Here is a 27,077-nt window from a genome sequence, read left to right as displayed (position 1 = left end):
CGCATGGCAGATCACAAAGACAACAGGACCAGGAAGCCCTGGAAGATTAAGTCTTGCGTCGGGAGTTGCAGCCAGTATAAAACTCGCAAGCTGGGAAGAAGCAAAGTTGCTGGTTTACAATCCCACGCTCCCACTTCTTGCCAAGATCGGGGTGGGGTGGGGGGCTAGCCTGGCCACGATGCAGCAACCATCTGCGGAGAACAGGAGCACCAGTCTTCATCAGGAAACAGCTTCAGTGGAGAGGTCTCAGCAGGTTCCTGAAGTTCTCCAGTTCCTTAATACTTGTTGAAATCCTGAATTGGGAGACACAAGACGGAAAGAGTGTGATCTTACATAGCTTTTGGACTCGAAACGCAGGCAAAGGCAGAGCCACCTGCACTCTGTATTTCCACAGAGGCACAAAAATAAACCCAGAATGAACTCGGCTCCCTGAGCACCGCAGCTTGCTTTTCTTTGGAAAACGAGCATGTTTCTAGTCCTATGTTTGCAGAGTACTGTACTTTTCCATGTATAAGACGAGGTTTTTTACATTACAGTAATGTTTAAAAAATTGGGGTCGTCTTATACACAGAGCAGAGGGGTGGATTGTTTCCTGCCGCAAGCCGTATATTGTCCCTGGTGTCCGTGCAGGTGATTGGCGGCTGCGGCAATGGCTGATGTCAATTGGCTGCTGCTATGGCAATTGGGTGGGTGATTGGCGGCTGCTGGTGGCGAGCAAAAATACAATTGGAAGCTTCTGCGCTGCGTGCGATCAGAAGCGTTGGCCATTTGGGTGAGCATTTTTCAGCATCCCTCCCGCCTAAAAAACTTCAACAACTCTGAGAAATCTCCCCCCATTTTCTTAATTTTGAGTCCCCCAAAATAGGGGGTGTCTTATACACGGGGGCATGTTATACACAGAAAAGTACGGTAATATGCCAGTGGATGATTGGCAAATGAAGATGATGGAGTATATGGAACTGGCTGAGATGACCGGAGAATTCGCGACCAGGGAGAAGCAGCGACAGAAGAAGAGTAGAAAGACTTCAAAATTTACTTTTAAAAATATGCTAAAATTGTATATTGAGATTAGATTTAGAAGTGTATAGAAACTGTGGATTTGGGAATTATGTGAATTATGTGAAGTAAGTAGATGTATGAGAGATTTGAAATTGTAAGGAATTTTTAACAATGAATTGGAAATTGCTAAAGAGAAAGGAGAAATGAACCGCAGATGGAGGGAACTCGAGGAAGTCCCTTCATACAATGTTAAAAGAAAAGGATTGTGTATTTGGATTTTTGTTACAGGTAGGTAGCCGTGTTGGTCTGAGTCGAAGCAAAATAAAAAAATTCCTTCAGTAGCACCTTAAAGACCAACTAAGTTTTTATTTTGGTATGAGCTTTCGTGTGCATGCACACTTCTTCAGATACACTGGAAACAGTGTATACACTGGAAACAGGGTCTGACACTTCTGTTTCAAGTGTATCTGAAGAAGTGTGCATGCACATGAAAGCTCATACCAAAATAAAAACTTAGTTGGTCTTTAAGGTGCTACTGAAGGAATTTTTTTATTTTGCTTGGATTTTTGTGTTTCTTTTTTATTGTTATGTTATTGTGTTTTATTGTGCTGTTTGTTTTTGCTGTAAAACCAATAAAAATTATTTTTTTAAATTAAAAAAATAAAGAACAGTACAGTACTGTACGGTAATATGCCTGAAAGAGTGCAGGCAGAGCCCATCCAAGGGATGAACACAGAGCCTGACCGGATACAAGTTCCCGCGTATAACCTTGCATAAATTTCCAAGCAAATTGGGGTCTTTTTTTTTTTTTTTGCATGTGCAAAGCTATTTCCCCCCCAAGATGCCCAGGAAACTTTACGGACATGTCTGTAAGAAGGTTTGCAAATATTAGGTGGCAGATTAAACTACCCAGTTGCACCAGAAGGAGCAAGCGCAGCAAGTCTTACTAGCACAATGCAGCTTTCCCCCTTTCTTCCTGCACCCCAGATCAGCTCTGCGGGGTAAAGAGAAGAGGGGGGAGATTGTTCCTTCTGGCAAGCAGAAATGCTTGCACTGGCAGAATGATCATATTAGTGCAATGTTGAATTCTACCCTGGAGAGTGTATTCAACTAACTTTTACTCAGAGTAGACCCATTGGCATGAATTACCACGATTAATGTAGGCACATTAATTGCAGTGGATCTGCTCTTAGGGAAACCTAGTTGATCCCATCCTTGTGGCCTAGGGATTGTATGTAAAAAAAAAATGGGATCAAGCAACTCGACACACAAAATTTCATCTATTAAAAAAGTGGGGGGAGAGAAAGAAAAAAGCGAGATTGAAAAAAAGAAAGAATACTGGTACGTTCTTCCTCTTCCTCTTCTTCTTTGGCGATCCCTCGTAGCCAAGTAAGATTGTCTTCCATAAACACGATTTTAACAATGGGTCCGTAAGTGACTGTGGAGGCCAATTCTGGATCCACATGTCCTTCCACAGTGGGGACATTGGTTCCTGGGCGGTGTGGATTTGCCAAGCGTGCCTTCCTCTAAGCACGTTTCTCCCTTGCGTCCTGAGTTCGGGTGTCTTCAAAGCCCATGACACCTTTTATAGAGGCTGTTCTCCAACTGGAGCGCTCGCAGGCCAGTGTTTCCCAATTGTTGGTGTTTATACTACCTTTTTTAAGATTTGCCATGAGAGAGTCTTTAAACCTCTTTTGTTGACCACCAGCATTACGCTTTCCATTTTTAAGTTCGGAATAGAGTAGTTGCTTTGGAAGACGATCATCAGGCATCCGCACAACATGACCAGTCCATATACAAATGTGTATATTCTTATTATCCTAATACACATATAATTGTCAGTAACCTAATACAGTCATACCTCTTGCAAACGCTTCATGTTGCGTTTTTTCGGGTTAAGAACACGGCAAACCCGGACGTGTTTACTTCTGGGTTTTGCTGCGCACGCGCAGAAGCGTTCTGCACGGTTCGCACATGTGCAGAAGTGCTCTATCGCGCTTCACACATGCGCAGAAGCATCACTCTGGTTACAGACTTTTCGGGGTGCGAATGGCACCCCGGAACGGTTCACGTCCACAACCAGATGTACCACTGTATATTCTATGTAAACTCATTCCAAATAGCATTGTATTTATGCAAAGTAATTATGTGTCTGGGACGCGGGTGGCGCTGTGGGTTAAACCACTGAGCCTAGGGCTTGCTGATTAGAAGGTCGGCGGTTCGAACCTCTGCGACAGGGTGAGCTCCCGTTGCTCGGTCCCAGCTCCTGCCAACCTAGCAGTTCGAAAGCACATCAAAGTGCAAGTAGATAAATAGGAACCGCTACAGCGGGAAGGTAAACGGCGTTTCCATGTGCTGCTCTGGTTTGCCAGAAGCGGCTTTGTCATGCTGGCCACATGACCTGGAAGCTGTACGCCAGCTCCCTCGGCCAATAAAGTGAGATGAGTGCCGCAACCCCAGAGTCGTCCGCGACTGGACGTAATGTCAGGGGTCCCTTTACCTTTACCTTTACGTCTGTGTCTATAAGCTGTCCATTCATTGATTACGGGGTTGCCAGTATCTCTGAACGACAACAATACCCCATAAATGGGGTGGGTGGGTGGATTTTGCACCAGCACTTCCTGTCTCCTGCCTCTTGTAGTTTCTGACTAGAATTGGCACCTCTATACCCCACTCAGACCTCCTAGAAAAGGCATCTAAACTCATCTTTTTTTAGTAGTCTTGCCGTCTGCAATGCTTTCAAACAAGGCTCTCTTCCTGGGTTTAATGTAATGTTGTCATTTTAGATCTGCTGTACACTTCCTTTCATAACCCAGCATCCTGTCTCCAGCAGGGGCCAGTCACATGCCTCTTGATACGAGGGCAATCATCCTCCCAGACCCAGGTGCTGATCTGGTGTGAAGTGTGAATTGACAAGCCATCATTTGTAATCTGTGGGCAACCAGGGTCAGAAGCCATGGTTTGAAGTGAATTTCCAAGCCACGGGTTTGGCCTGGCGACCGAATGCGGTCTGAAAAGCTGGCTGAACCAGGGAGGTAAGAGTGAAGCTGGGAGGGTAGAAAATGGAATCTAACAAGCAGCTGTAAATCATGGGTAACCCAATGTATGTATGTTTGAAAGCTCAAACCATGGTTTGCACTCTGCACCATGGTTAGTGAAAACCATGGTTTGTTGTGATGTTGAAGCTGCAGGTTTCCCGACACAAAACCTCACACTCACCTTCCAAAGGCATTGAAGAGGGACACAATTTCCTGCCTCGTTAGATGGAATTTGGGCGAGGGTCCTTTCTCCGGCATGTTTTCTATCAGGCTTTCAGAAAACAGGATCTTCAGGGCTGTTCCCAAGCCCTGGGTCTGTACACAACGGGAACAAGAATTGGGTTACGCCTACCTGTCCAGGGCCAATGAAGGGGTGTGGCCTGGGGAGAATTCCAAGGGCCAGACAGAGGCATGGGGGGCCACATTCAGTCCCAAGCCTTGAGGATCCCCACCCCAGCTTTAACCTTAAACTCCCATCATCCCTAGCAAGCATGGCTAAAGGGTCAGGAATTACAGGATTTTTATTCTCCTGATCCGGAAGGGAGCAGCTGAGCCCAGTGGATTCAAGTTACAAGAAAGGAGATTCCAACTACACATCAGGGGGGAAATTCTGACAGTAAGAGCTGTTTGACAGTGGAACGGTCTCCTTCGGGAGGTGGTAGCTTCTCCTTCCTTAGAGATTTTTAAGCAGAGGTTGGGTGGCCATCTGTCATGGATGCTTTAGCTGAGATTCCTGCATTCCGGGGGGTTGGACTAGAATTCAGGCACAGGCAAACTCCAGCCCTCCAGATGTTTGGGACTACAGTTCCCATCATCCCTAGCTAACAGGACCAGTGGTCAGGGATGATGGGAATTGTAGTCCCAAACATCTGGAGGCCGGAGTTTGCCTATGCCTCGGCTAGATGACCCTCCAGGTCCCTTTCAATTCCATAATTCTATCATTCTGTGGTGGTCAAACAACATCTGGACAGAAGCAGGAAAGTGAAGCCTTATTTTAAGTATTAAAAACTGAAGTATTTGCCCTTCAGCCAATATAGGCTCCCAGAGAGGCTTGCAATAATAATAATAATAATAATAATAATAATAATAATAATAATAATAATAATTTATTTGTACCCCGCCCATCCGGCTGGGTTTGTCCAGCCACTCTGGGCGGCTTCCAACAAAGATTAAAATACATTAAAATATCACACATTAAAAACTTCCCTAAAGTTTTTAATGTGTGACAGGGAAGTTTTTAATGTGTGACATTTGATTACACATTTGTTGTTTGATCAACAACAAAACTTTTAAGTTCTTAGCAGACTACGGCCTCGGTCCAGTATACCTGAAGGAGCGTCTCCACCCCCATCGTTCTGCCCGGACACTGAGGTCCAGCATCGAGGGCCTTCTGGCGGTTCCCTCGTTGCGAGAAGCCAAGTTGCAGGGAACTAGGCAGAGGGCCTTCTTGGTGGTGGCGCCTGCCCTGTGGAACGCCCTCCTCCCAACAGATGGAAAACAACTACCAGACTTTTAGAAGACATCTGAAGGCAGCCTTGTTCAGGGAGGCTTTTAATGTTTAATAGATTACTGTGTTTTATTTTTCTGTTGGAAGCCGCCCAGAGTGGATGGGGAAACCCAGCCAGATGGGCAGGTATAAATAATAATAATAATAATAATAATAATAATAATAATAATAATAATAATAATAATATATTATTATTATTATTATTATTATTATACCTGTGAGCATTAACTTGCAGTAAATGTGCAAAGAAATGAAAAATCTTTGTGAAGAACGAGGGAAGGAAGGAAAGATGGGGACTCTTACTTACTTGCAGCTTCCCCCAAAGACGACATTTGATACAACCAACACAGTCCATAATCCTTGAAATGTTCCTAAAATGCAGTCTAAATTCTTCCTGGTTTGGCAAAGAGGGAAAGAGCGAAGAAAACGTCGTTTGAAAGCAGCCCGCTGGTTTGTCTTTCGCCCAATTGCTAAGAAACTCCGGGTTGGGATGTTTCGTTTCTGTTAATTGATTAATTAATACCTTTTATGAATCACTTCCCATGAAATGATTCACGATAAAAATCCATGCTGACAATTAAAAACCCTGCCATATGCAGAATCCATTTTGCATTTCCTCCGTTACATTTGGTTCGTACAAACGTGCGGGAATTCAACCCATACAAACACACTTCTTTGCCCCTTTAGGACTTGCCGGTCCGAGCTACTGCTGTGATTTCACAAACGAGACCTGAAAGAATGATCTTTTCTTCTTAAATTTCAGGCGGAATTTCACTTGCCAGGATCTTGACGTGGCAAACCTCTGGATTCTGAGTGGAAGCTTTATTTTCTGAAGGCCTCTTTTCCGTCCCACCTCCATTTCCGTCACGTTTCTTCAAGTCACCTCACTTGCTTATCTCTCTCACACACCCTTTCCTTTGACTAACCTCCCTCTAGACCTGGTGGGGGGGGCCTTATTTTCTATCAGAGGCCACATTCCATAGGAGCAGTCCATCAGGGGGCCACTTGAGAGCAGTGGTTTTGAGAATGGAGCTGAAATTCTTTGCCTCTCTCCCAACCCCTTTCTCCCATCTTTCCCTCTGCCTTGACACCCCTGGGCTGCAGGATTCCTGCCCCTTGAATTCCACACCTTCTGGAATTTCCAGAGCTCTACTGGGAAAGGTCTGTATAGTTAAAGCTATGGTTTTCCCAGTAGTGATGTATGGAAGTGAGAGCTGGACCATAAAGAAGGCTGATCGCCGAAGAATTGATGCTTTTGAATTATGGTGCTGGAGGAGACTCTTGAGAGTCCCATGGACTGCAAGAAGATCAAACCTATCCATTCTCAAGGAAATCAGCCCTGAGTGCTCACTGGAAGGACAGATCCTGAAGCTGAGGCTCCAATACTTTGACCACCTCATGAGAAGAGAAGAATCCTTGGAAAAGACCCTGATGTTGGGAAAGATGGAGGGCACAAGGAGAAGGGGACGACAGATTACGAGATGGTTGGACAGTGTTCTCGAAGCTACGAACATGAGTTTGACCAAACTGCAGGAGGCAGTGCAAGACAGGAGTGCCTGGCGTGCTATGGTCCATGGGGTCACAAAGAGTCAGACACGACTAAACGACTAAACAACAACAACTACACATCCCACACAGCTCCTGCTCCTATGCGGCTTTGGGCAGTTTTCCTCCCAGCCAAACTGACAGCTACACTTCCCTCACAGAAGTTAGACGTGGAACATTTCGTCAACAACGGCTCCCCGCTGCCCCCCAGGCGCCGATGGAATTTTCAGTAACATCACACACTACAGTCAAGTAGAAGACGTCACCTCCTATACATATGAAGACCCAGAAAATAATGGGGGAGGAAACCATTCCCCCCCCCAGACCTTCAAGTAACGATCATTGCCATAATTGCAGCAGAGAGACAGTAAATTCTGCTGTGCAAATGGGAAACCCGCCCCCCTCAAGAAAAGTGTTTTGTTTGCTACCAGAGACAGAATCGTTACCTTTAATTTAGCCGCTTCTTTTTGGCTCCCAGCAAAAAGTGAATTTTCGTTGAAGTGCAAAGGGAACGATCTAAAGCGGAAACAAAATACTATTTATAATTGGAGTCATTCGCTGGCATGCCATTTACAAAACCAGTGCTTTTTCGGGGGGGAGGGGTATGCACACCCCTAAACAACATCTATGTTTGGCCTCATTGAGGGGGCAGTATTTCAATATGAGCTGGAACATTTTTGTTAGAAAAAAAAGCACTGTATAAAATCAATACCTTTGGAGTCATTAAAAAACTGCAGTTAGCCTATCCATTTGCTGTGCTGTTTAGTTGCTTAAAAAAGTAAAAGGAGCCTGCAGGATCAGGCCAATGGCCCACCTAGTCCAGTATCCTTTTCTCACAGGGGCCAGTCAGATGCCTGTAGGAAGCTAGGAGTCAGGATTCGAACACAAGAGCATCTCTCCCCTCCTGGGATTTCCAGCAACTGGTGTTCAGAAGCATTGCTGACTCCAACCGAGGAGACAGAGCCGAGCCATCCTGGCTAGCAGTCATCAATAACCCCCTCCTTCAGGAATTTGCCCAACCCTCTTTTAAAGCCATCCAAGTTCGTGGCCATCACTGCCTCCTGTGGGAGGGAGTTCCACAGTTTAACTCTGCACTGCGTGGATGATTTTTCTTTCCTCTGTCCTGAATCTTCCAACATTCGGGTTCAGTTCTAGTGTTAGGTGTGGAAGACTCCCGGGCCCTGAATGGGGTAACTGTGCCCCTGAAGGACCAGGTGCGCAGCCTGGGAGTCATTCTGGACTCACAGCTGTCCATAGAGGCGCAGGTAAATTCTGTTCCAGGGCAGCTATCTACCAGCTCCATCTGGTACGCAGGCTGAGTCCCTACCTGCTTGTGGACTGCCTTGCCAGAGTGGTGCATGCTCTGGTTATCTCCCGCTTGGACTACTGCAATGCGCTCTGTGTGGGGCTACCTTTGAAGGTGACCCGGAAACTGCAATTAATCCAGAATGCGGCAGCTAGACTGGTGACTGGGAGTGGCCGCCAAGACCACATAACACCGGTTTTGAAAGATCTACATTGGCTCCCAGTACGTTTCCGAGCACAGTTCAAAGTGTTGGTGCTGACCTTTAAAGCCCTAAACGGCCTCAGTCCAGTATACCTGAAGGAGCGTCTCTACCCCCATCGTTCTGCCCGGACACTGAGGTCCAGTGCCAAGGGCCTCCTGGCGGTTCCCTCATTGTGAGAAGCCAAGTTGCAGGGAACCAGGCAGAGGGCCTTCTCGGTGGTTGCACCCGCCCTGTGGAACGCCCTCCCATCAGATGTCAAAGAAAAAAACAGCTACCAGATTTTTAGAAGACATCTGAAGGCAGCCCTGTTTAGGGAGGCTTTTAATGTTTAATAGATTATTTTATTTCATTTTTCTGTTGTAAGCCGCCCAGAGTGGCTGGGGAGGCCCAGCCAGATGGGCAGGGTATAAATATTAAATTATTATTATTATTATTATTATTATTAGGAGAAAAACTTCTCTGTCCGGGCCATGTATAATTTTATAAACTTCTACCATGTCAGCCCTTACTACTAGCCTGTTCTCCCTCCCCCTGCAGTCCCCTTCCACCAACACCCCCCCCCCAAAAAAGGATTGAGAGTCCCTCTGGAACAGATTGGGCGGCAGAGGGAGGGGAAGCCCCATTGCATATGAGACAGGTGTCCTGTCCCCCCCCCCCAGCCTCGAATCTATCACTACATCCAGGTAATTCAAATTCTGCAAACCAAGAAAAAGTTTGTTTTTTTATATATAACTACAACCCACACATAAAGCAAACTAGCTTGACAGGAAGAAATATCACAGACAGAACAATTGCCACACACACAGGAGGAGGGAGGATTTCGTTTGAGCGCCTCATTTGTAGTTTCATAAACCATTTAATGTGTCAATATGAATGGAAGTTGTTAATATTACAGTTGTTGTAGAAGTTATCTTGACTGGAGTATAATTGAAGTTAATAAGATTTTGGAATGCAGAAAGTCATCAACATGAATTCTAGCATGCAGAGGGGGCAGCTAGATTATATAATTTGGTATATGAATATTGGTATTAGTAACCGTATTGTAATTTGGCATTGTTATAATGAGGCTAATCGAAAACTAATAAAAATTATTATTAAAAAAGCAAGCAAAATGGCTTGCTGCCACCTCCCCCCCTTCCTCAAGACACGCCCACCCAACCCCTCCCACCCACGAGACCTCAAGCCAATGGCACTTGCTTGGTTAAATGCAGGATTTCCAAAAGGCGGCCCTTCGTTTCTTCATCCTGGCTTTCAGCCCCCGTGAACAGCTGGAAATCGGGGCGCTGGAAGTAAGGGAGGACTTTGGACAGGGCCCGCAACTCTATCAGGTAGAGGAAGTAAAGGTTCTTGAGCCTCCTGGGACCCTCGCCCTGAGTCAGGACCTCATCAAAGCGCTGCTGGAACTCGGTGATGTTGTGGCCCCAACGCTCGGCTGCCCACGTGTCTTGGGGAAAAGAAAAAAGGAAAAGGGTCAAAGGACTCTCAATCTTCTTGGAAGTACAGTCGTACCTTGGAAGTCGAACGGAGTCCATTCTGGAAGTCCATCCGACTTCCAAAACGTTCGGAAACCAAAGCGCGGCTTCTGATTGGCTGCAGGAAGCTCCTGCAGCCAATCAGAAGCCACAGAAGCTCCCCATTGGACGTTTGGGTTTCAAAGAACGCTCGCAAACTGGAACAGTCACTTCCGGGTTTGCGGCGTTCAGGAGCCAAAATGTCCGAGTACCAAGGCATTCGGGATCCAAGGTACGACTGTATATGGAACATTATTATTACAGCGGGTGGCGCTGTGGGTTAAACCACAGAGCCTAGGGCTTGCCAATCAGAAGGTCGGTGATTTGAATCCCTGCGACGGAGTGAGCTCCCATTGCTTGGTCCCAGCTCCTGCCAACCTAGTAGTTCAAAAGCACGTCAAAGTGCAAGTAGATAAATAGGTACCGCTACAGCGGTAAACGGTGTTTCTGTGCGCTGCTCTGGTTCGCCAGAAGCGGCTTTGTCATGCTGGCCTCATGACCCGGAAGCTGTACGCCGGCTCCCTCGGCCAATAGAGTGAGAAGAGCGCCGCAACCCCAGAGTCGTCTGCGACTGGACCTAATGGTCAGGGGTCCCTTTACCTTTTACCTCTAGTTACAAACTTAATTCGTTCCGGAGGTCCGTTCTTAACCTGAAACTGTTCTTAACCAGAGTGTGTGTTCGCTAATGGGGCCTCTTGCTGCCGCTGCGCAGCTGGCACACGATTTCCGTTCTCATCCTGGGGCAAAGTTCTCAACTCGAGGTAACTCTTCCAGGTTAGCGGAGTTTGTAACCTGAAGCGTTTGTAACCTGAGGCGTTTGTAACTCGAGGTACCACTGTATGATTATTAGTTAAATTTATATACTGCCCTTCATCCGAAGATTACAGGGCAGTTTACAGTATAAAAACACAAAATAAATAACAGCCAAGCAAGCAGAAAAAAAAACCCTCTCAGAGGAAGCAGAATGCAGTACCTTGCAAGAGGTACCTGGCGCTGAGATGGATGTTAATGCTAGCATGGAGGCCAGAAATGAGCCTGTAGAAAGCTCTCTTCTCCACACAGACACCTGCAAGAAATATTCAGAGATACTGAAAAAGAAATGAAGGGGGCACACCTGCAGCTGAGAGTATAAAAATTGGGCAATGGAATAAAGGCAGCATAGAGGCAGGTGTAGGTTCCTAAACTGTGTTTTAAACTGATGCAATCTGCAATTTGGAAGAAAGGTAGGTAATACGTTAAAATATTGCTAATACAGTGGTCCCTCGACTTACGAAGACGATCCGTTCCGCGGCCGTCTTCATAAGTCAAAGTCTTCGGCTGTCGAAGCGCCGCTTCTGTGCATGCGCCGACCGCGCGCGCCGCTTTGCGCAGGCGCGGCGAAAACACTTCCGGGGGCGTCGACTTCGGAAGTCGGAACCTTCGAAAGTCGAGCCATTCGGATGTCGAGGTACCACTGTACTACTAATAATAACAATGTTGTAATAAATAAGATATTGCCTTGATTATCGAGAGCAAAGCAAACAGGAAAAGGTGGGTACCTTGCAGCCAGCTGTAAAACATGTTCCCTGGAAATACAGAAACAAGGCAACAGTCAGAAGGTTTATTCCATGATAGAAAGGTGAATGTTAAAAAACAACAACCACACATTTGTTGCATGCAAAGCAGAGGTTGAAAGTGGCCTTCGTCAACCTCCTGCCTCTTCCAGACATTCTGGACTACAAGTCCCATCAGCCACAGCAAGCGCAGCTCCTGGTTGGAAAAGGCTGGCCTAACCACAACAGCCCTGCCAGGATTCAGACCGAAGAAATTTGTCCTTCTCGGCCCCAGCTGCAGAGACTCACCTTCATTTTCTTCCGCAGCTGCAAATTTAAGAAAAAGATAATGTTATCACTCACATTACATTTTCAAAAAGGAGCAACAACTTCCCCCTGCTTGTCTAGATTATTTGGCTGCCCATCTAAGTGTATTCTGCATTATAAGGTATTAACACTCTGCATGCAGGGAATCACAGTCCTCCATTATTATACAAATTTGCATTCATTATACAAATTTGCATTGTCCTACCAAAATGAGGAATCTTATGCAGCCACCACACAGTCATTGTCAGCACACTTTTCAAGTCTAGATTTGCATCCACAGGGACTAGAAACTTTACTTTTTTGTTCAATGAAAATTGAAACCCTTGGGATTCTGAATTCTGCGGCTAATTCCAAGCCGCATTCCTCGCTATCTTTCTGCACACCTGGCAAAATCTTCAGGCTCTTTACAGATTCTCTCATTTGTATCGGCTGCTTTCCCTGATATTTTTTTTTAAAAAAAACCTGTATTTCTATAAAAACTGATTTTACAGCACTATCAAGCAGGCAGTGTAAAACAAAATATGAACTCACCTCTTCCAGAAGCCGAGGGATTTAAAGGCCTTTTTACGGACTGAGGTCTAGGAGACAAAGAAGTATTTTTAAAAAAATAATAATCAAAAGGGTGCTTTAATTAAAAAAAAACATTTGTACCCCACCATTCCATCAGATTTCCAGGTGACATACATTTCCCCACCCAGAAACGATCTCTAATAAAAAAGCCATCACTAAAACAAGCCAATTGACTGTGGGAGAGAGCAAACATTCTGCCAAAAAGGCCGGGGAAAGAAAATTGTGCTGAACTATTGCCTACAAGCCCAAAGAGAGCATGCTAAAGGAACATCCCACCAACAGGGTCCCACCACCGAAAAGGCCCCGTCCTAGGCTACCCTTGGCCTAAGTTCTGAAGGCAAAGGCAATATGTACGCAGTTCCACTGTTTCACGGCTGAGCTACAATCCTTCCATCGTGTGTTATGGAACACATCATGCCAATTCTTTAAAAGAACTTCACAGGAATCTCGTCCGTTTCTAGAGGCAATTCAGAATGCAGACTTACAAAGCCCTTGCGAGCCGGGTGACTGCAAAGAGTCTCCTTATTGTGGCTGCCTTTGTTGTGCTGGCTGGAGGTGATGGGAGTTGTAGTCCAAAAAAAATATGGCGGGCGCCAGGTTAGCAAAGGTTGGCTTACTCCCCACTATGAATCTTGCCCGGTTATCAAGATAGTCATTAGACATCTTAATTCAACACCTGCATCTATGGAAGAAAGGCAAACAGCAGGATCTTTTGGGCAGTGGCCCCCTAAGAGTTGGGACACACACACCCTTAGCCATTTAACCGACCATTTAACTGCCATGATCACAGCATTTTACACTGGTGCCAAAAGCCTGTATGTTCAAGCTTTTAAACAGAGTTCTTTGCATTTTCCTACTGATGCATTTACAATTATGGGCGCATGCCAGGATTGCTGGAGCCCTGTTTTATGGGTCTTTGGGTGCTGTAGGCTTTTGCAATTTGGCTGCTTTGGGATTAGTTTATTTTTTGCTTTTATTTCTCGTACAGATTTTAATTTTTTTGTTAAAGGTCATCTAAGAGTACTGTTAGGAAGAACTTCCTGACAGTAAGAGCTGTTCGGCAGTGGAAATTGCTGCCAAGGAGTGTGGTGGAGTCTCCTTCTTTGGAGGTCTTTAAGCAGAGGCTTGACAGGCATATGTCAAGAATGCTTTGATGGCGTTTCCTGCTTGGCAGGGGGTTGGACTGGATGGCCCTGGTGGTCTCTTCCAACTCTATGATTCTATGATTAAGAAAGAAGATTTGAGAGGCAGGCAATAAGCATTTTATAAACAAGCAAATAACCAATTGGCAGGAAATGATGGGCTGTAAAAGGGTGTGTGTGTGTGTGTGTGTGTGTGTGTGTGTGTGTGTGTGTGTGTGTTTAATCTAATATATCTCAGAATCCAGCCACTCAAAAGGCACCTACTTGAAACAGTTTTCTTCATAGATGCTGTTCCATATCTTCCAGGCTTCAGGTCCCTTGTAGCCAGTGTAACGTTCTGGATTGAGAAGCAAATCTACGTACTCTGCTTCTGGAGACTGGATATCTAGGGGAAAAAAGACATTTCCATATTTTAATCAGAGAGAGAAAGACAGATTTTCCCCCACTATGTGTTCTCCAGCCAATAACCTCCTTGCTTTTGAAATTTCCTGGTCTGAGAGCTCAATCAAGAAGCCTCTTGTGATGTCTCCGTTTCAGAGCTGTACCATTTCAGCCTGCAAGAAAGGGACAGGATACTGACCTCTGTAAGGCTGTGGGTACTCCATAGGTAAAGGTCAAGGTCAAGGACCCCTGGACGGTTAAGTCCAGTCAAAGGCGACTATGGGGTTGCGGCGCTCATCTCGCTTTCAGGCCCAGGGAGCCGGCGTTTGGCCACAAGCAGATTTCCAGGTCATGTGGCCAGCAGGACTAAACCGCTTCTGGCGCAATGGGACACCGTGATGGAAACCAGAGCGCACAGAAATGCCATTTATCATTCCTGCCAAATACCTATTTATCTACTTGCACTGGCGTGCTTTCGAACTGCTAGGTCGGCAGGAGCCGGGACAGAGCAACAGGAGCTCACTCCGCTGCGCAGATTCAAACCGCCAACCTTCCAATCAGCAAGCCCAAGAGGCTCAGTGGTTTAGACTACAGCGCCACCCGACTCTCATATGTTACTCCATATGTTCTTATGAACATAGGAAGAGCCTGCTGGATCTGACCAATGGCCTATCTAGTCCAGCATCCTGTTCTCAGAATGGCCAACCTGATGGCCATTGCCGTCTCCTGTGGCAGTGAGTTCCACAGCGTCACAACGATTGCCTGGGAATAGCTATTGTTTGCCCCACACGACTGGGCATGTGGCATACCTATGCGCTCTATTTACAGTGGTGCCTTTAATTCGTCCCGCGAGTCGCTTCGTATAGCGAAAAATTCATTTTGCAAAGCGGCTCCCATAGGAACGCATTGAAGTGCAGTTTCCCATAGGGTGCCTCGCAAAACAAATAAAAAAAAAATCGTCTTGCGAGGTACCCTATGGGATGAAAAGAATTTGTCTTGCGAAGCGCGCCACAGGAAACTTCGTCTTGCGAGTCTCCACTGAGATCGCAAAACGCATTCGTCTTGCGAAAAATTCATCTTCTGAGGCATTCGTCTACCGAGGTACCACTGTACGTCATTGCCCTGCTCTCTCTCCCCATACACACCTTCCTTTTTAATTTTTATGTCCCCCTGCCTCCACCATCCAGGTTTAATTCGAGGGTTTTTAAAAGCTGACGTCAACAGCAAAAAGGCAACAAACCAGCCAATCCAGCTGCTGTCCCTATTTACACAACACGTGTCTAGAAAAATTTGGGGTTTTCAAAATAAAATTCTTCCAGCTGCATTAAGTGAAAGTGCAGGAGTTCAAAAAACCCAGGAAATATCCCAACTTGGGAGTAAGGTGGGACAGAAACACTTTAAACCACAATTGGAAATACCGTCCACTTCACAAAAGCTCTCTGCGGAATCATCGTGCCGAGTCCATCGAATCACAGCCCTGGCCGTTTCCTCACTGCAAATCAAGCAAGAAAGTATTTGTCGCTGGATGTTTTGTTTGTCCCAGGTTAAAGCATGATTACATAAGGTTAAAAACAATTGGGATAACTCATTCGGTAGAGCATGAAACTCTTAATCTCAGGATCACAGGTTCGAGCCCCAGGTAGGGCGAAATATTCCTACATTGCACGGGGCTGTAATTATCATCATCATCATTCAATTTATATACTGCCCTGTATCAGAAGATCCCAGGGCGGTGTACAACATTAAAAACACATTACAGAAAAACCTTATTAAAAACATGATGACAGACAGCCTCATGGGCGTAGACAGGGGGGCAGGAGGGAGCAGCTGCCCCCCCCTAGAAGCAGGGCCGGCGAAGCGGTTGTCAGAGGCGTCACGTTCTGGAGGGCGCCAAAGAAGAGGCGGAGGCTGGACGCGGCGCTCTCGTCCACCCGCCATGCTGCGCCACGGCTGGAGCCTCTTCCCTGCCGGAGCGCCGCCCTCCAGAGCTTCGCCGGCAGCGCCGCCTCCACCATGCCGCCCTGCGCTGCGGCCATAGTCTCAGTCCTGGTGGAGCCACCCTCCAGTTGCTCCCCACCCAGAGGGAGACGTCCCTTCTAGCCGGCTGGCTGTGGGGTGGGCGGAGGGAAAGCCAGCCAAACGCTTTGCGCGGCTTTGGGGCTTTCCCTCCACCCGCCCCACAGCCAGCCAGGGAGAAGGGAGACGTCCCTTCTAGCCGGTGATCGCGGAGGGGGGGAGGGGATCGGAATAGCCCGATTTCGGGCTGATCCTGGCGCCCCCTCGCCCCTGAACGACCATGGCTTTCCTTGCCCCACTGTGGCCCCTCCCCTCCCGTGCCTTGGCCCCGCCCCTTGCCCCCCTAATTTTGATCCTGGCTACACCCCTGGACAGCCTAATAGTAAAATAATCATAATAAAATAATCATTATAGGTGAGACTTGTGGTTCCTTCCAACTATACAATTCTATGAATCTATGAATTTGTAACAGCATAGAGACACAAAAATAAGGTGGGTCCTAAATACATACACCTTGAGTGTCAAAAGCAGGCATCCCCAAACTTCGGCCCTCCAGATGTTTTGGACTACAATTCCCATCTTCCCCGACCACTGGTCCTGTTAGCTAGGGATCATGGGAGTTGTAGGCCAAAACACCTGGAGGGCCGCAGTTTGGGGGTGCCTGGTCAAAAGCCTAGGTCATGAGATGTGTCTTGGGCAGCCGGCCCAAGGCTTGAAGTGGCTTCAGCTCCCTGAAGGGGCAACCCAGTCAGATGAGGGGAGAGCGGTACAAATAATAACATTATTATTGTAACCTTATTTTCTTTCTTGGGGCCGCCAGCTCCACTCATCATGGGCCATAATTCACACCATAAAACGCTACAGCACCACTTTAAGCAGTCCTGGCTTCCCCCAGAGAATTATGGGAGCTGAAGTTTACCTGGCGTGCTCTGGTCCATGGGGTCACAAAGAGTCGGACACGACTAAACAACAAAAGTTTACCAAGAGTGCTGAGAGGTGTTCGGAGACCCCCTTTATTCCCCTCCCAGAGCTACAATTCCCAGAGTTCCCTGGGAAGAGAGATTGTTAAACCACTCTGGGAATTGTAGCTCTGGGAGGGGAATAAAGGGGGTCTCCGAACAACTCTCAGTACAAACTCCCAGGATTCTCTGGGGGGGACCATGGCTGTTTATAAAGTGGTATCGCAGTGATTTGGGTGTGTGGTGCAGATGTGGGCCTTGCATGTGAGATTTGGACGCTTCCTGTTGCTTTTGTGAGCTTCAGGCGCCCACAGGACTCAAAACAGCCAGGAGGGAGCTTGCGGAAAAGTCTCCAGCGACTACCCTGCCTCACAGGCCGCCCCAGTTTATCAAGATGAAGAAATCGCACCTCAGGGATCCATCAACGGCTCCAAGTCTCTCGGCTTCTTCGCAGTCCTCGGCGAGGTGGGCAGCGGCTTCAGAATACTGCAAAGCAAAACAACAGCTTTGTCTTCAAGCTGAGTCCACGGCCGTGGAGAAGGCCACCAAGAGTCACCAAACCCAAACAAGCCAGAAGAAAGCTACCAGCCGGCCCATGGACCACCCAGGAAGTCACATCTGCACCTACCCAGACCACCCACGTTGCAGCTTTGTGAGCTGGCCAAACTGGTGCAGCGTCTTTTGTGGGAGAAATCCCATGGGCGTGAACACCCCGGAAATAGCTAAACCAAGAATGGTGTGCAGTGGCATAACGTGGGTTGCCAGCGTTCGGGGCCACATGGAGGGAAATAAAAGATCAAGCTGAGTTCAAATTAAAGGCCAGGCGGAATCGCTCTGTCTTACAGGCCCGGCGGAAGGAGGTTAAGTCCTGTAAGGCCCTAGTCTCATGGGAAAGAGCATTCCACCAGGTCGGAGCCATCACTGAAAAGGCCCTGGCCCTGGTGGAGGATAGTCCGACTTCCTTAGGGCCTAGGACCTCTAAACTATGGTTATTCATGGACCTTAAGGTCCTCTGTGGGGCATACCAGGTGAAGCAGTCCTGTAAATACGAGGGCCCTAAGCCCTCAGCGTCCCTTTAAACTCTACAATTCTATTATTCTTCCCCTAGGTTAGGGCAGAACTAGGTCACAGCCCAGTAGCTCCATTTTGCCCAGGACCCTCACAAGACTTACCTTGTTGTGACTCTCCGACCGAATTCTGCCAGGGACTTCATCCTGAAAACAAAAGTTGCAAAATGAAATCCCATTTCATTGTGAGACGTTTACCCCATTATTATTATTATTATTATTATTATTATTATTATTATTATTATACCCTGCCCATCTGGCTGGGTTTCCCCAGCCACTCTGGGCAGCTCCCAACAGAACACTAAAAACAGAATGAAACTTCAAACATTAAAAGCTTCCCTAAACAGGGCTGCCTTCAGATATCTTCTGAAAGTCAGATAGTTGTTTATTTCCTTGACATCTGATGGGAGGGCGTTCCAAGGGGAGGGTGCCACCACCGAGAAGGCCCTCTGCCTGTTTCCCTGTAACTTGGCTTCTTGCAGGGAGGGAACCGCCAGAAGGCCCTCGGTGCTGGACCTCAGTGTCTGGGCTGAACTATGGGGGTGGAGACGCTCCTTCAGGTATACTGGGCCGAGGAATTCATATACTGTACAGGTGAAACTCGGGAAATTAGAATATCGTCAAAAAGTGCATTTATTTCAGTAACACAACTTAAAAGGTGAAACCAATATATGAGTGAGATGCATGACACGCAAAGCAAGATATGTCAAGCCTTTATTTGTGGTAATTCTAATTATTTGTCGTTAGGTGGGTCAATTATAAATGGAATGTAATTAATGAAATGTAATAGCTCCCTGGAAGGACAGATCGTGAAGCTGAGGCTCCAATACTTTGGCCACCTCATGAGAAGAGAAGACTCCCTGGAAAAGACCCTGATGTTGGGAAAGATGGAGGGCACTAGGAGAAGGGGACGACAGAGGACGAGATGGTTGGACAGTGTTCTTGAAGCTACGAACATGAGTCTGACCAAACTGCAGGAGGCAGTGCAAGACAGGAGTGCCTGGCGTGCTATGGTCCATGGGGTCACGAAGAGTCGGACACGACTAAACGACTAAACAACAACAACAACAACAACAACAACAACAGATTTCATAGAATCAAAGAATCATAGAGTTGGAAAGGACCCAAAGGGTCATCTAGTCCAACCCTGTGCGATGCAGGGATTTCAACTGCATCCCTGTTCTTCAGCGCCTTCTCTCTCGTTTCTCCCTGGTCCTGCTTTGGCTCTGTTTCTGTCTGCCCTCGCCACTTGAGGTTTGCTCTCACGGTCCCCTCTCACCAGCATCTGGCACGGTTTGGCAGCCCCAGATGCACGAAGAAGAAGAGGAGGAGGAGGAGCAGGAGCCCTCTCCTCCATGAATTTATCCAGTCTTTTAAAGCTGGTGGCTATCTGCCTCCTGTGGCAGCGAGTTCCACAGATTAACTGTGCGGCAAATGACTCCTTTCTCTTATCTGTCCCGATTCTTCCAGCATTCAGCTTCATTGGATACCGCAGCTTTAAGGTGGCTGCAAATCTCTGGCCATGTTCATCTCCTTGCAAACCTTGACTTCTGGGCCTCCTGCTCGCTGCTGAGCCTGCGCCACCAGCAGCCTAAATAAAAGATCTCTTCCTTCATCTCAAGTGAGACCTCGTGTTTGGGGACAAGAGCCTGACAGAAAGCCCTAATCACTACCTCGATGGCATCTGCTTGCAGTGCCGAGTCCCTAATCTGAACGCAAGACAGGAAATCTATACAAATAAATGCATGTCATGCAATGAAAGGAGGCGGGAGATGCTAGTTCTGTGTTAGGGCTTGGCACTTGCCTCAAGTCCTTTATTAAATTTTCTGTTTTACAATTTAAAGTACTCATTTTAACATCCTTAAGAAATCAATGACTTCCCTTCTTCTCTTTCCATGGCTCATTTTACATATCATAAATCCCTGAATATTTAACAAAAACCATACCAAACAAAAATGGCCTCGGTCCAGTATACCTGAAGGAGCGTCTCCACCTCCATCATTCTGCCCGGACACTGAGGTCCAGCACCAAGGGCCTTCTGGTGGTTCCCTCATTGCGAGAAGCCAAGTTGCAGGGAACCAGGCAGAGGGCCTTCTCGGTGGTGGCGCCTGCCCTGTGGAACGCCCTCCCAACAAATGTCAAAGAGGAAAACAACTACCAGACTTTTAGAAGACATCTGAAGGCAGCCCTGTTCAGGGAGGCTTTTAATGTTTAATGGATTACTCTGTTTTGTTTTTCTGTTGGAAGCCGCCCAGAGTGGCTGGGGAAACCAGTGAATAAATAGTGAATTATTATTATTATTATATTACCAATTGGTTTTCCATTATTACATCCATCAAAACTTATTTCCACTGTTGAATTGATCTTAATGCTACCAACATTTTCAAGGGTACACAATTCCCCCCCCCCAATGTAGTCAATGAAAACGTTTTCCAATCTTCTCTAAACGTATGTTCTTCTTGCTCTCTAAATTCTATATGTTAAGTCTGCAAGCTGCGCAGAGCATGAAACCCTTAATCTCAGGGTCGCAAGTTTGAGCCCCACGTTGGGCCAAAAGATTCCTGCATTGCAGGGGGTTGGACTAGATGGCCCCCAGGGTCCCTTCCAGCTCTGTGATTCTGTGATCTTTCGCACTTACCGATGGGCATGGCTTTACAGCACAGTCTCTAATTCCACAGTGACTGTCGTCGCTCCAAAAAGGACAAGGCTTCTTTAGGTTAACCTGCAGAGATCAAGGCAGAAGATGTTTGGGTTTGTCTGGGGGATTTTTTACTTCCAGGCAAGAGAGAGAGTTTTTAACTTGTCAGGAAAAGATGAAAAACTTTTAGATTTACGATGTGTGTTACGATGAGGCAAGCACAGCTTCTTCTTTTTTAAAGAAATGGTTTGCCAAGGCATTGGGGGGGGAGGGGACATTTAAAAAAAAGTATAAGCATTACCTCATAATATCTGAAATAATCACTTTCCAAAAGTTTCTGCAGGCTGGGGAAAATCTTGTGGTTGTTGTAGCTGTCAATAGTCTCAACGTCGCAAGTGCAGTCGTCCAAATGGCCAGTGACCTAAGGAAATTAAGAAGCAATGAGGATTGGAAAGCAGCAAAATAATTAGGGGATGTCTAACAAAAACAAAAACATAATTAACATTTATATACGTACTGGAATGATGAAAGTACTTTACATACTCAATCCAGGTCACCTTTAAAAAAAACCTACCAGGGTAAATTAAATGTTACACAGAGGTGTGTGTAATGAAACCCCAACTTTAAAAAAAATTAAATAAAAGCATCATCAGGACAGGAGGCTGCGATTTTGAGTGGCAGAGGGGTTCAACTCTGGCTACTTCCCCCCCCAAAAAATCACCCTGCCCTACCTGATTCCCCCACACTTTAAGCTTTATTTTAGCTTCACCTCGGCATAATTTTAGAAAGTACCTTATTTGGCAGGACAAGGACCTACTCTCATATGTGATGGAAGTGTCCTATCTATCCTGCAAAGTCTTTAGAATATCAGGTCCCCTTTTCAGCTCTGCCATTGTTGGCATAAGATCCCAAACGTGAAGCAACAACCCCCCTGGGGAAACAGAATTCTGGAAGCTTTTATGAGCGCAGTTGCTTCCGGCAAAGGAAACTTCAGGGGTGGCCTGGCAGCACGTAGGCAGGAAGGAAGTTGCCAAATGCCAGAGAGATGCAAATCGAGGCCTGCTTCTTATTCAACTTCTCCTTGTACTTCCTAGTCAAATGCAAAGTGTTGCCAACTGTGCACCCTCCTACAGTCAATGGCCAGGACTGTTGTTGACACAGCCGGCAATCCGGCACCTGCTCACCTGCTGTGTTCCAGGTGCCCGGTTTAGCTGGCTTGGCTTTTCAAATGCATGGCTTTTCAATGCATCTCATTGCAGACGGAGAAGGGGTATCGACATGGGTAGGCAAACTAAGGCCCGGGGGCCGGATCCGGCCCAATCGCCTTCTAAATCCAGCCTGCAGACGGTCCGGGAATCAGCGTGGTTTTACATGAGTAGAATGTGCCCTTTTATTTTAAACGCATCTCTGGGTTATTTGTGGGGCATAGGAATTGGTTCATTATTATTATTATTATTATTATAGAATCATAGAATCATAGAGTTGGAAGAGACCACAAGGGCCATCCAGTCCAACCCCCTGCCAAGCAGGAAACACCATCATTATTATTATCCCAAAATATAGTCCAGCCCCCCACAAGGTCTGAGGGATAGTGGAGTGGCCCCCTGCTGAAAAAGTTTGCTGACCCCTCCCCTCTATACCTCTAAGACACACACACACACACACACACACACACACACACTCACTCGTTCTCTCCAGGAGGAAAGGAATCTGCTCTCCTCCCCTCCCAGCCTTGCAAATGCGTCACCCAGCAGACACACCTGCTTGCAGCAAGGCACTTTTGCATAGACACACAACACATAATTAACTCGCAGAATGCACTCCCTGAAGATGTGGCAACAGCACAATAGCTTAGGTGTGATGTTCAGATGAAAGGATGAGTCAGAACACAAGGTCTGTTAGCCCCCGCCCCCAGCTAAATAGAGGCAGTGTACCTACAGGTGTTGGAGTCAGAAGCTGGGCAGAAAACAGGAAACATTTTCATCATGGCCAACTGGAGAAATTTAGCTGTCGCCTGATAGAAAAAGGAAACTGAGCGTACCTAGCTCTGACCAAGCAAAGTGATCTTTAGATTTTTATTCACCGGACCTGGACTTTTCGCTGGTCCCTACAGGGGGGGGGGTGGATGGTCAGGGTATATATCCCACCTGTGTTGCCAAACGCCAGAGAGATGCAAATCCTTACATGCTTCCTGTTCAAGATCTGTGTCGGATTTACGTATAAGCTAAACAAGCTACAGATTAGTGGGGGGGGGGGCCAAAAATTTAAAGGAAAAAAAAACCACTGGATGTACATTTCCAAAATATAAGATAAAAAAACAAATAAAATAAAACCTACATCCAGCAACAGTGTTTTGTGTTGTGTAGGCTCCTATGATGTAAGTCATGGGCCCCGCCTGCTAGCCTGCTCCCTAAAATATCACATACAGTATTTTGTTATGTGAAAATGGCTTTAGATACACAAAAAACAGTGACCATTTGTTGTTGACAAAGGACAGCTGGACATATAAAGGGCCCCATTACCTTCAGTAGCTTAGGGCCTCATCGAACCTAAATCCAGCCCTGTTAATAATAATAATATTGGTAATGATAATAATTTATTATTTATACCCCGCCCATCTGGCAGGGTTTCCCCAGCCACCCTGGGCAGCTTCCAACAGAAAAATAAAATACAATCATCTATTAAACATTAAAAGCCTCCCTAAACAGGGCTGCCTTCAGATGTCTTCTAAAAATCTGGTAGTTGTTTTTCTCTTTGACATCTGGTAGGAGGGCGTTCCACAGGGCGGGCGCCACCGCCGAGAAGGCCCTCTGCCTGGTTCCCTGTAACATGGCTTCTCACAGCGATGGAACCGCCAGAAGGCCCTCGGTACTGGACCTCAGTGTCCGGGCAGAACGATGGGGGTGGAGACGCTCCTTCAGGTATACTGTTCAAGATGTTAAGTTATAAAGCTCTAAAACAGAGTTTTCCGAACAGTGTGTCGCGACACATTGGTGTGTCGGCTGCAGTGTGTAGGTGTGTCACACAAACTCTCCCTGCACTCCTCCTCGGGCTGGAAAGAGGTTAGTTTAATTTCCGGATTGCTAGTGAAACTGAATTACTGTGTCGCGAAATGATGCAGGTCTTAAAAAAGTGCATCACCAACATGAAAAGTCTGGAAAGCTCTGCCCTTAAACAACCAGGGACCCCAATACCTGACAGGTGTTTTTCCCATTTTGGTTCTGCCTTTGCTTTGGGATCTTTAGGAGGGGGGGCCCTCCTGGTGTTCCCACCGACAGCCGAGGGCAAGCCCCAACGGCCAAGCGCAACAGCAGGCCCCTAGCTGTGGAAAGACCCGCCCTGTCTTGAACCCGTGTCAATCTCTTTCTACAGTAGGAATTGCTGAGGATGCACCCTTTTTCACAAGCACGTGGAAGGAGTCTTTCCCCATGTTACCGGCAGCTGCACCAAGCTGCCCTGTATTGAGGAGTATGCTCAGTTTAAGATAAGACGCTAAGGAGAACCTGCTGGATCAGGCCAGTAGCCCACCGAGTCCAGCATCCTTTTCTCACAGGGGCCAACGAGGTGCCTCTTCTGGGAAACCCGGAAGCGGGATTCAAACACAAGACTCCCTTCCCGTGGCTACCAGCAACTGGTATTCAGAAGCAATGTTGCCTCCGTTTGGCCACTCCATTATTTTAGCTCTCGTTTCATGGCAATCATATGCAGAATATTCTTGCAGTTTTTTTTATGATAGATGTGATTTTATGATCTATGCAACCAAGCCTGGGTGGGATCTTTTGGGTAAAGGGTAAATAAATCTATCAGCTCAATGGCTACTATGGGGCAACTTCTCAAGAGTAAATACATTTACGAGGGAGATTTCTCCTGGGTAAATGCAGCCCAGAAGGAGGGCTTTTCCACCAGGCAGCACAGTCTAGTATTGTCTACCACCCAGGAAAGGTCACATTTCAGAATGGCTGGCGTAATTGCTCACACACACACCTCTGTTTGTTTACACCTTCTGCATTTCCTTCTCCACCACTCTGTCATTCACACATTAGCAGAGTTCAGAAGAACGTATTAACGAACTCAACACACACACACACACACACACACACACAGATATACTCTGAAAAAGCACTGCAAGTGACAGAGGAATAACTTATTAGTCTTAGTCACCCCCTATAAAAAGAACTCAGCAAAAAGATGGAGGAGAAAGCCATGGAGAAAAATATGTACTGTTACGGCTAAAATTGCAAGCACTGTTAAATCAAGAAAAGCTGGAAAGGAGACCACAGTCAAACCAGGAGGATTTGGGGCAGCGACTGTCTGTTTACAAGACTACAACTCTATGGGCGGCATCCAGTGAGGCAGTCCTGTTAGTGCAAGATTTCTAATTGCACACCACAGAACTGTTTCCTTGCATCCTCTCCAAAGCCTGCTCCAGAGGTTTTCCGGGGAACCCCTAAAACAAATGTAAGGGGTGCACAGAGAAAGGACGGGAAGCTCTGCTCCACAGCCGAAAGTCCTCGCACTAACAGTACTGGATACCACCGTTATGCATCCGATTTCATTTTGAAATAAGCACATAGATAAAATATTAGAAAACTGAGAGAGGAATCTATCCCAGCCTTCCCTAAGCTGGAGAGTTAGGGATGCCCAAAACAACAAAAGGGCACAAGGTTGGGGAAAGCTGCAATACTAGGCCAAAATGCACCGGGGCTTAGGTCTGTATCCCCTGCTCAGCCAAAGACTGAGCAAGGAGTTTGAAGCAGGGGCCTGATCCACTAGGAAGTAGATTCTCTGAAATAGCAGGGTTGCCCTAAGATAGTCTGGCTCTGTTCCATTAAAGAGAGTGCTGCAGGTGACGTCTGGGGCAGGATGAGGGCTGAACAGGGCATAACCTGAAGTAGGGCTTGGAATGTACAAAGTAACAATGAAAAAGAGAGTGCCTCTGGGCATATCCAGAGCACCCACCACAACCTTCCTAGGGAAGTTTTTAGTGTTTGAAGTTGCACTGTGTTTTTACTATTTTTTGTTGGGAGCTGCCCAGAGTGGCAGGAGCAAGTAGGGTTGCCAGACTCAATAGAGGACAGGACTTCTGTGCCTTTAATTGCCCTGCTCTCTTTTGAGTCTGGAAACCTTAAAGAGAAACCAGCAGACCCTTTGCTTGGAAATTAAACAAAGGGTCTGCTGGTTTCTCTTTAAGGTTTCCAGACTCAAAAGAGAGCAGGGCAATTAAAGGCACAGAAGTCCTGTCCTCTATTGAGTCTGGCAACCCTAGGAACAACACAGTCAGATGGGTGGCATATACATAAATATTATTATTATTACTATTATTATTATTATTATTACACTTTTAGAGGTCTCAGCTTCTATAGTCAACGGCAACGCTTCCCAAGGCAGGGTATGTTTAGGATCGCGCTGCCGGTTGCCCGCCAGTTGCGCCCTGGGAGTTCCTGCTCTCGTTGAAAGAAGGAAGGCGGTATAAGGAGCAGCGCCTTTGGGACTGAGGACACGCCGAGGAGCTCAACCGCCACCGCAAGTCTCATTAAGCAATTCAAATCACCATTGAATAATGTAATTAAGGAGAAGGAGATCAACAGTGATTTGAGTCTCCTGAAGACTAACGAAGGAAGCTCAGCCAAAAAACAAACAAACAAACAAAAAACCTTTCCAAGGGGAGGCGCGTGGAAAAGCAAACGCAGCCGGCGACCCCCGAACGTCTCCAACCCATCACCAATTCAGCTCCTGAATCCAGGCCGCCGTCGTGCCCTGAGCATGTGCAGAGCGCCTTCAGAGGATGGGGGCTCCGGGACCAGTTCTCCCCCTCGGCTGTTTACAGTGCAACCCGACCCACCAACCGGACCCCTTTCCTCGTGAGAAAGCCCCGCGGCGCTGCGTTTTTACGCACCAGGCGCGCCCCGGGACCGGCAGCCGAGGGTAGGGGGCGCGCGCTACTCACCTGGCAGAAGCAGCGCTGCTCGGCGGAGCCCAGCGGTTGCGCGCAAGTTGCGCAGCCCAGGAGGAGAGGCACGAGGAGGGCGAGAGGCGGCTGCATGGCTGCGCGCGAGTGTGGCTCTGCTGGGCAGATCTGCTCCAAAGCGCCGGCGGCGGGGCGGCTCCGTCCCGCCTCTCGCCTCCGCCTCCTGCCTCCGCCTCCTGCCGGTGGACGTGCGGCCCGGCCCGCAGGCGAGGAACGGCGCAGCCGGCGGGTTTCCCCGGCCTGATCTGGCCCGGCCTCATTGGAGGAGGAAGCCGCCCGGCCCCGCCTGGCCGCCCCGCCGGACGTTGCCAGGCGCACGCTTGCTCCCGAGGAAGCCGCATGCGTGCACTGCATCACTCCGCGCTATTT

General features: G+C 47.3%; 1 protein-coding gene across 1 annotated transcript; it reads right to left on the bottom strand.

Annotated features, from left to right (window-relative positions):
* Positions 1-36: 36 nt before the first annotated feature.
* ERO1A (endoplasmic reticulum oxidoreductase 1 alpha) lies at positions 37-27,077 on the bottom strand. Its single transcript, XM_035099614.2, has 16 exons — positions 26,688-27,077; positions 21,042-21,161; positions 20,741-20,824; positions 18,208-18,249; positions 17,445-17,521; positions 15,479-15,552; positions 13,944-14,064; positions 12,499-12,545; positions 11,950-11,967; positions 11,647-11,673; positions 11,082-11,174; positions 9,795-10,041; positions 7,536-7,605; positions 5,852-5,938; positions 4,219-4,352; positions 37-293 (listed from the first exon to the last, which is right to left on the bottom strand). The coding sequence occupies exons 1-16, from the start codon at positions 27,060-27,062 to the stop codon at positions 233-235; spliced, it is 1,677 nt and encodes a 558-aa protein (XP_034955505.2). The 5' UTR covers positions 27,063-27,077; the 3' UTR covers positions 37-232.

Source organism: Zootoca vivipara, chromosome 1, assembly GCF_963506605.1.
Source record: "Zootoca vivipara chromosome 1, rZooViv1.1, whole genome shotgun sequence".
Classification (NCBI taxonomy): domain Eukaryota; kingdom Metazoa; phylum Chordata; class Lepidosauria; order Squamata; family Lacertidae; genus Zootoca; species Zootoca vivipara.
The sequence above is the reverse complement of the archived record's forward strand: the minus strand, read 5'-3'. Positions and strand labels throughout refer to the sequence as shown.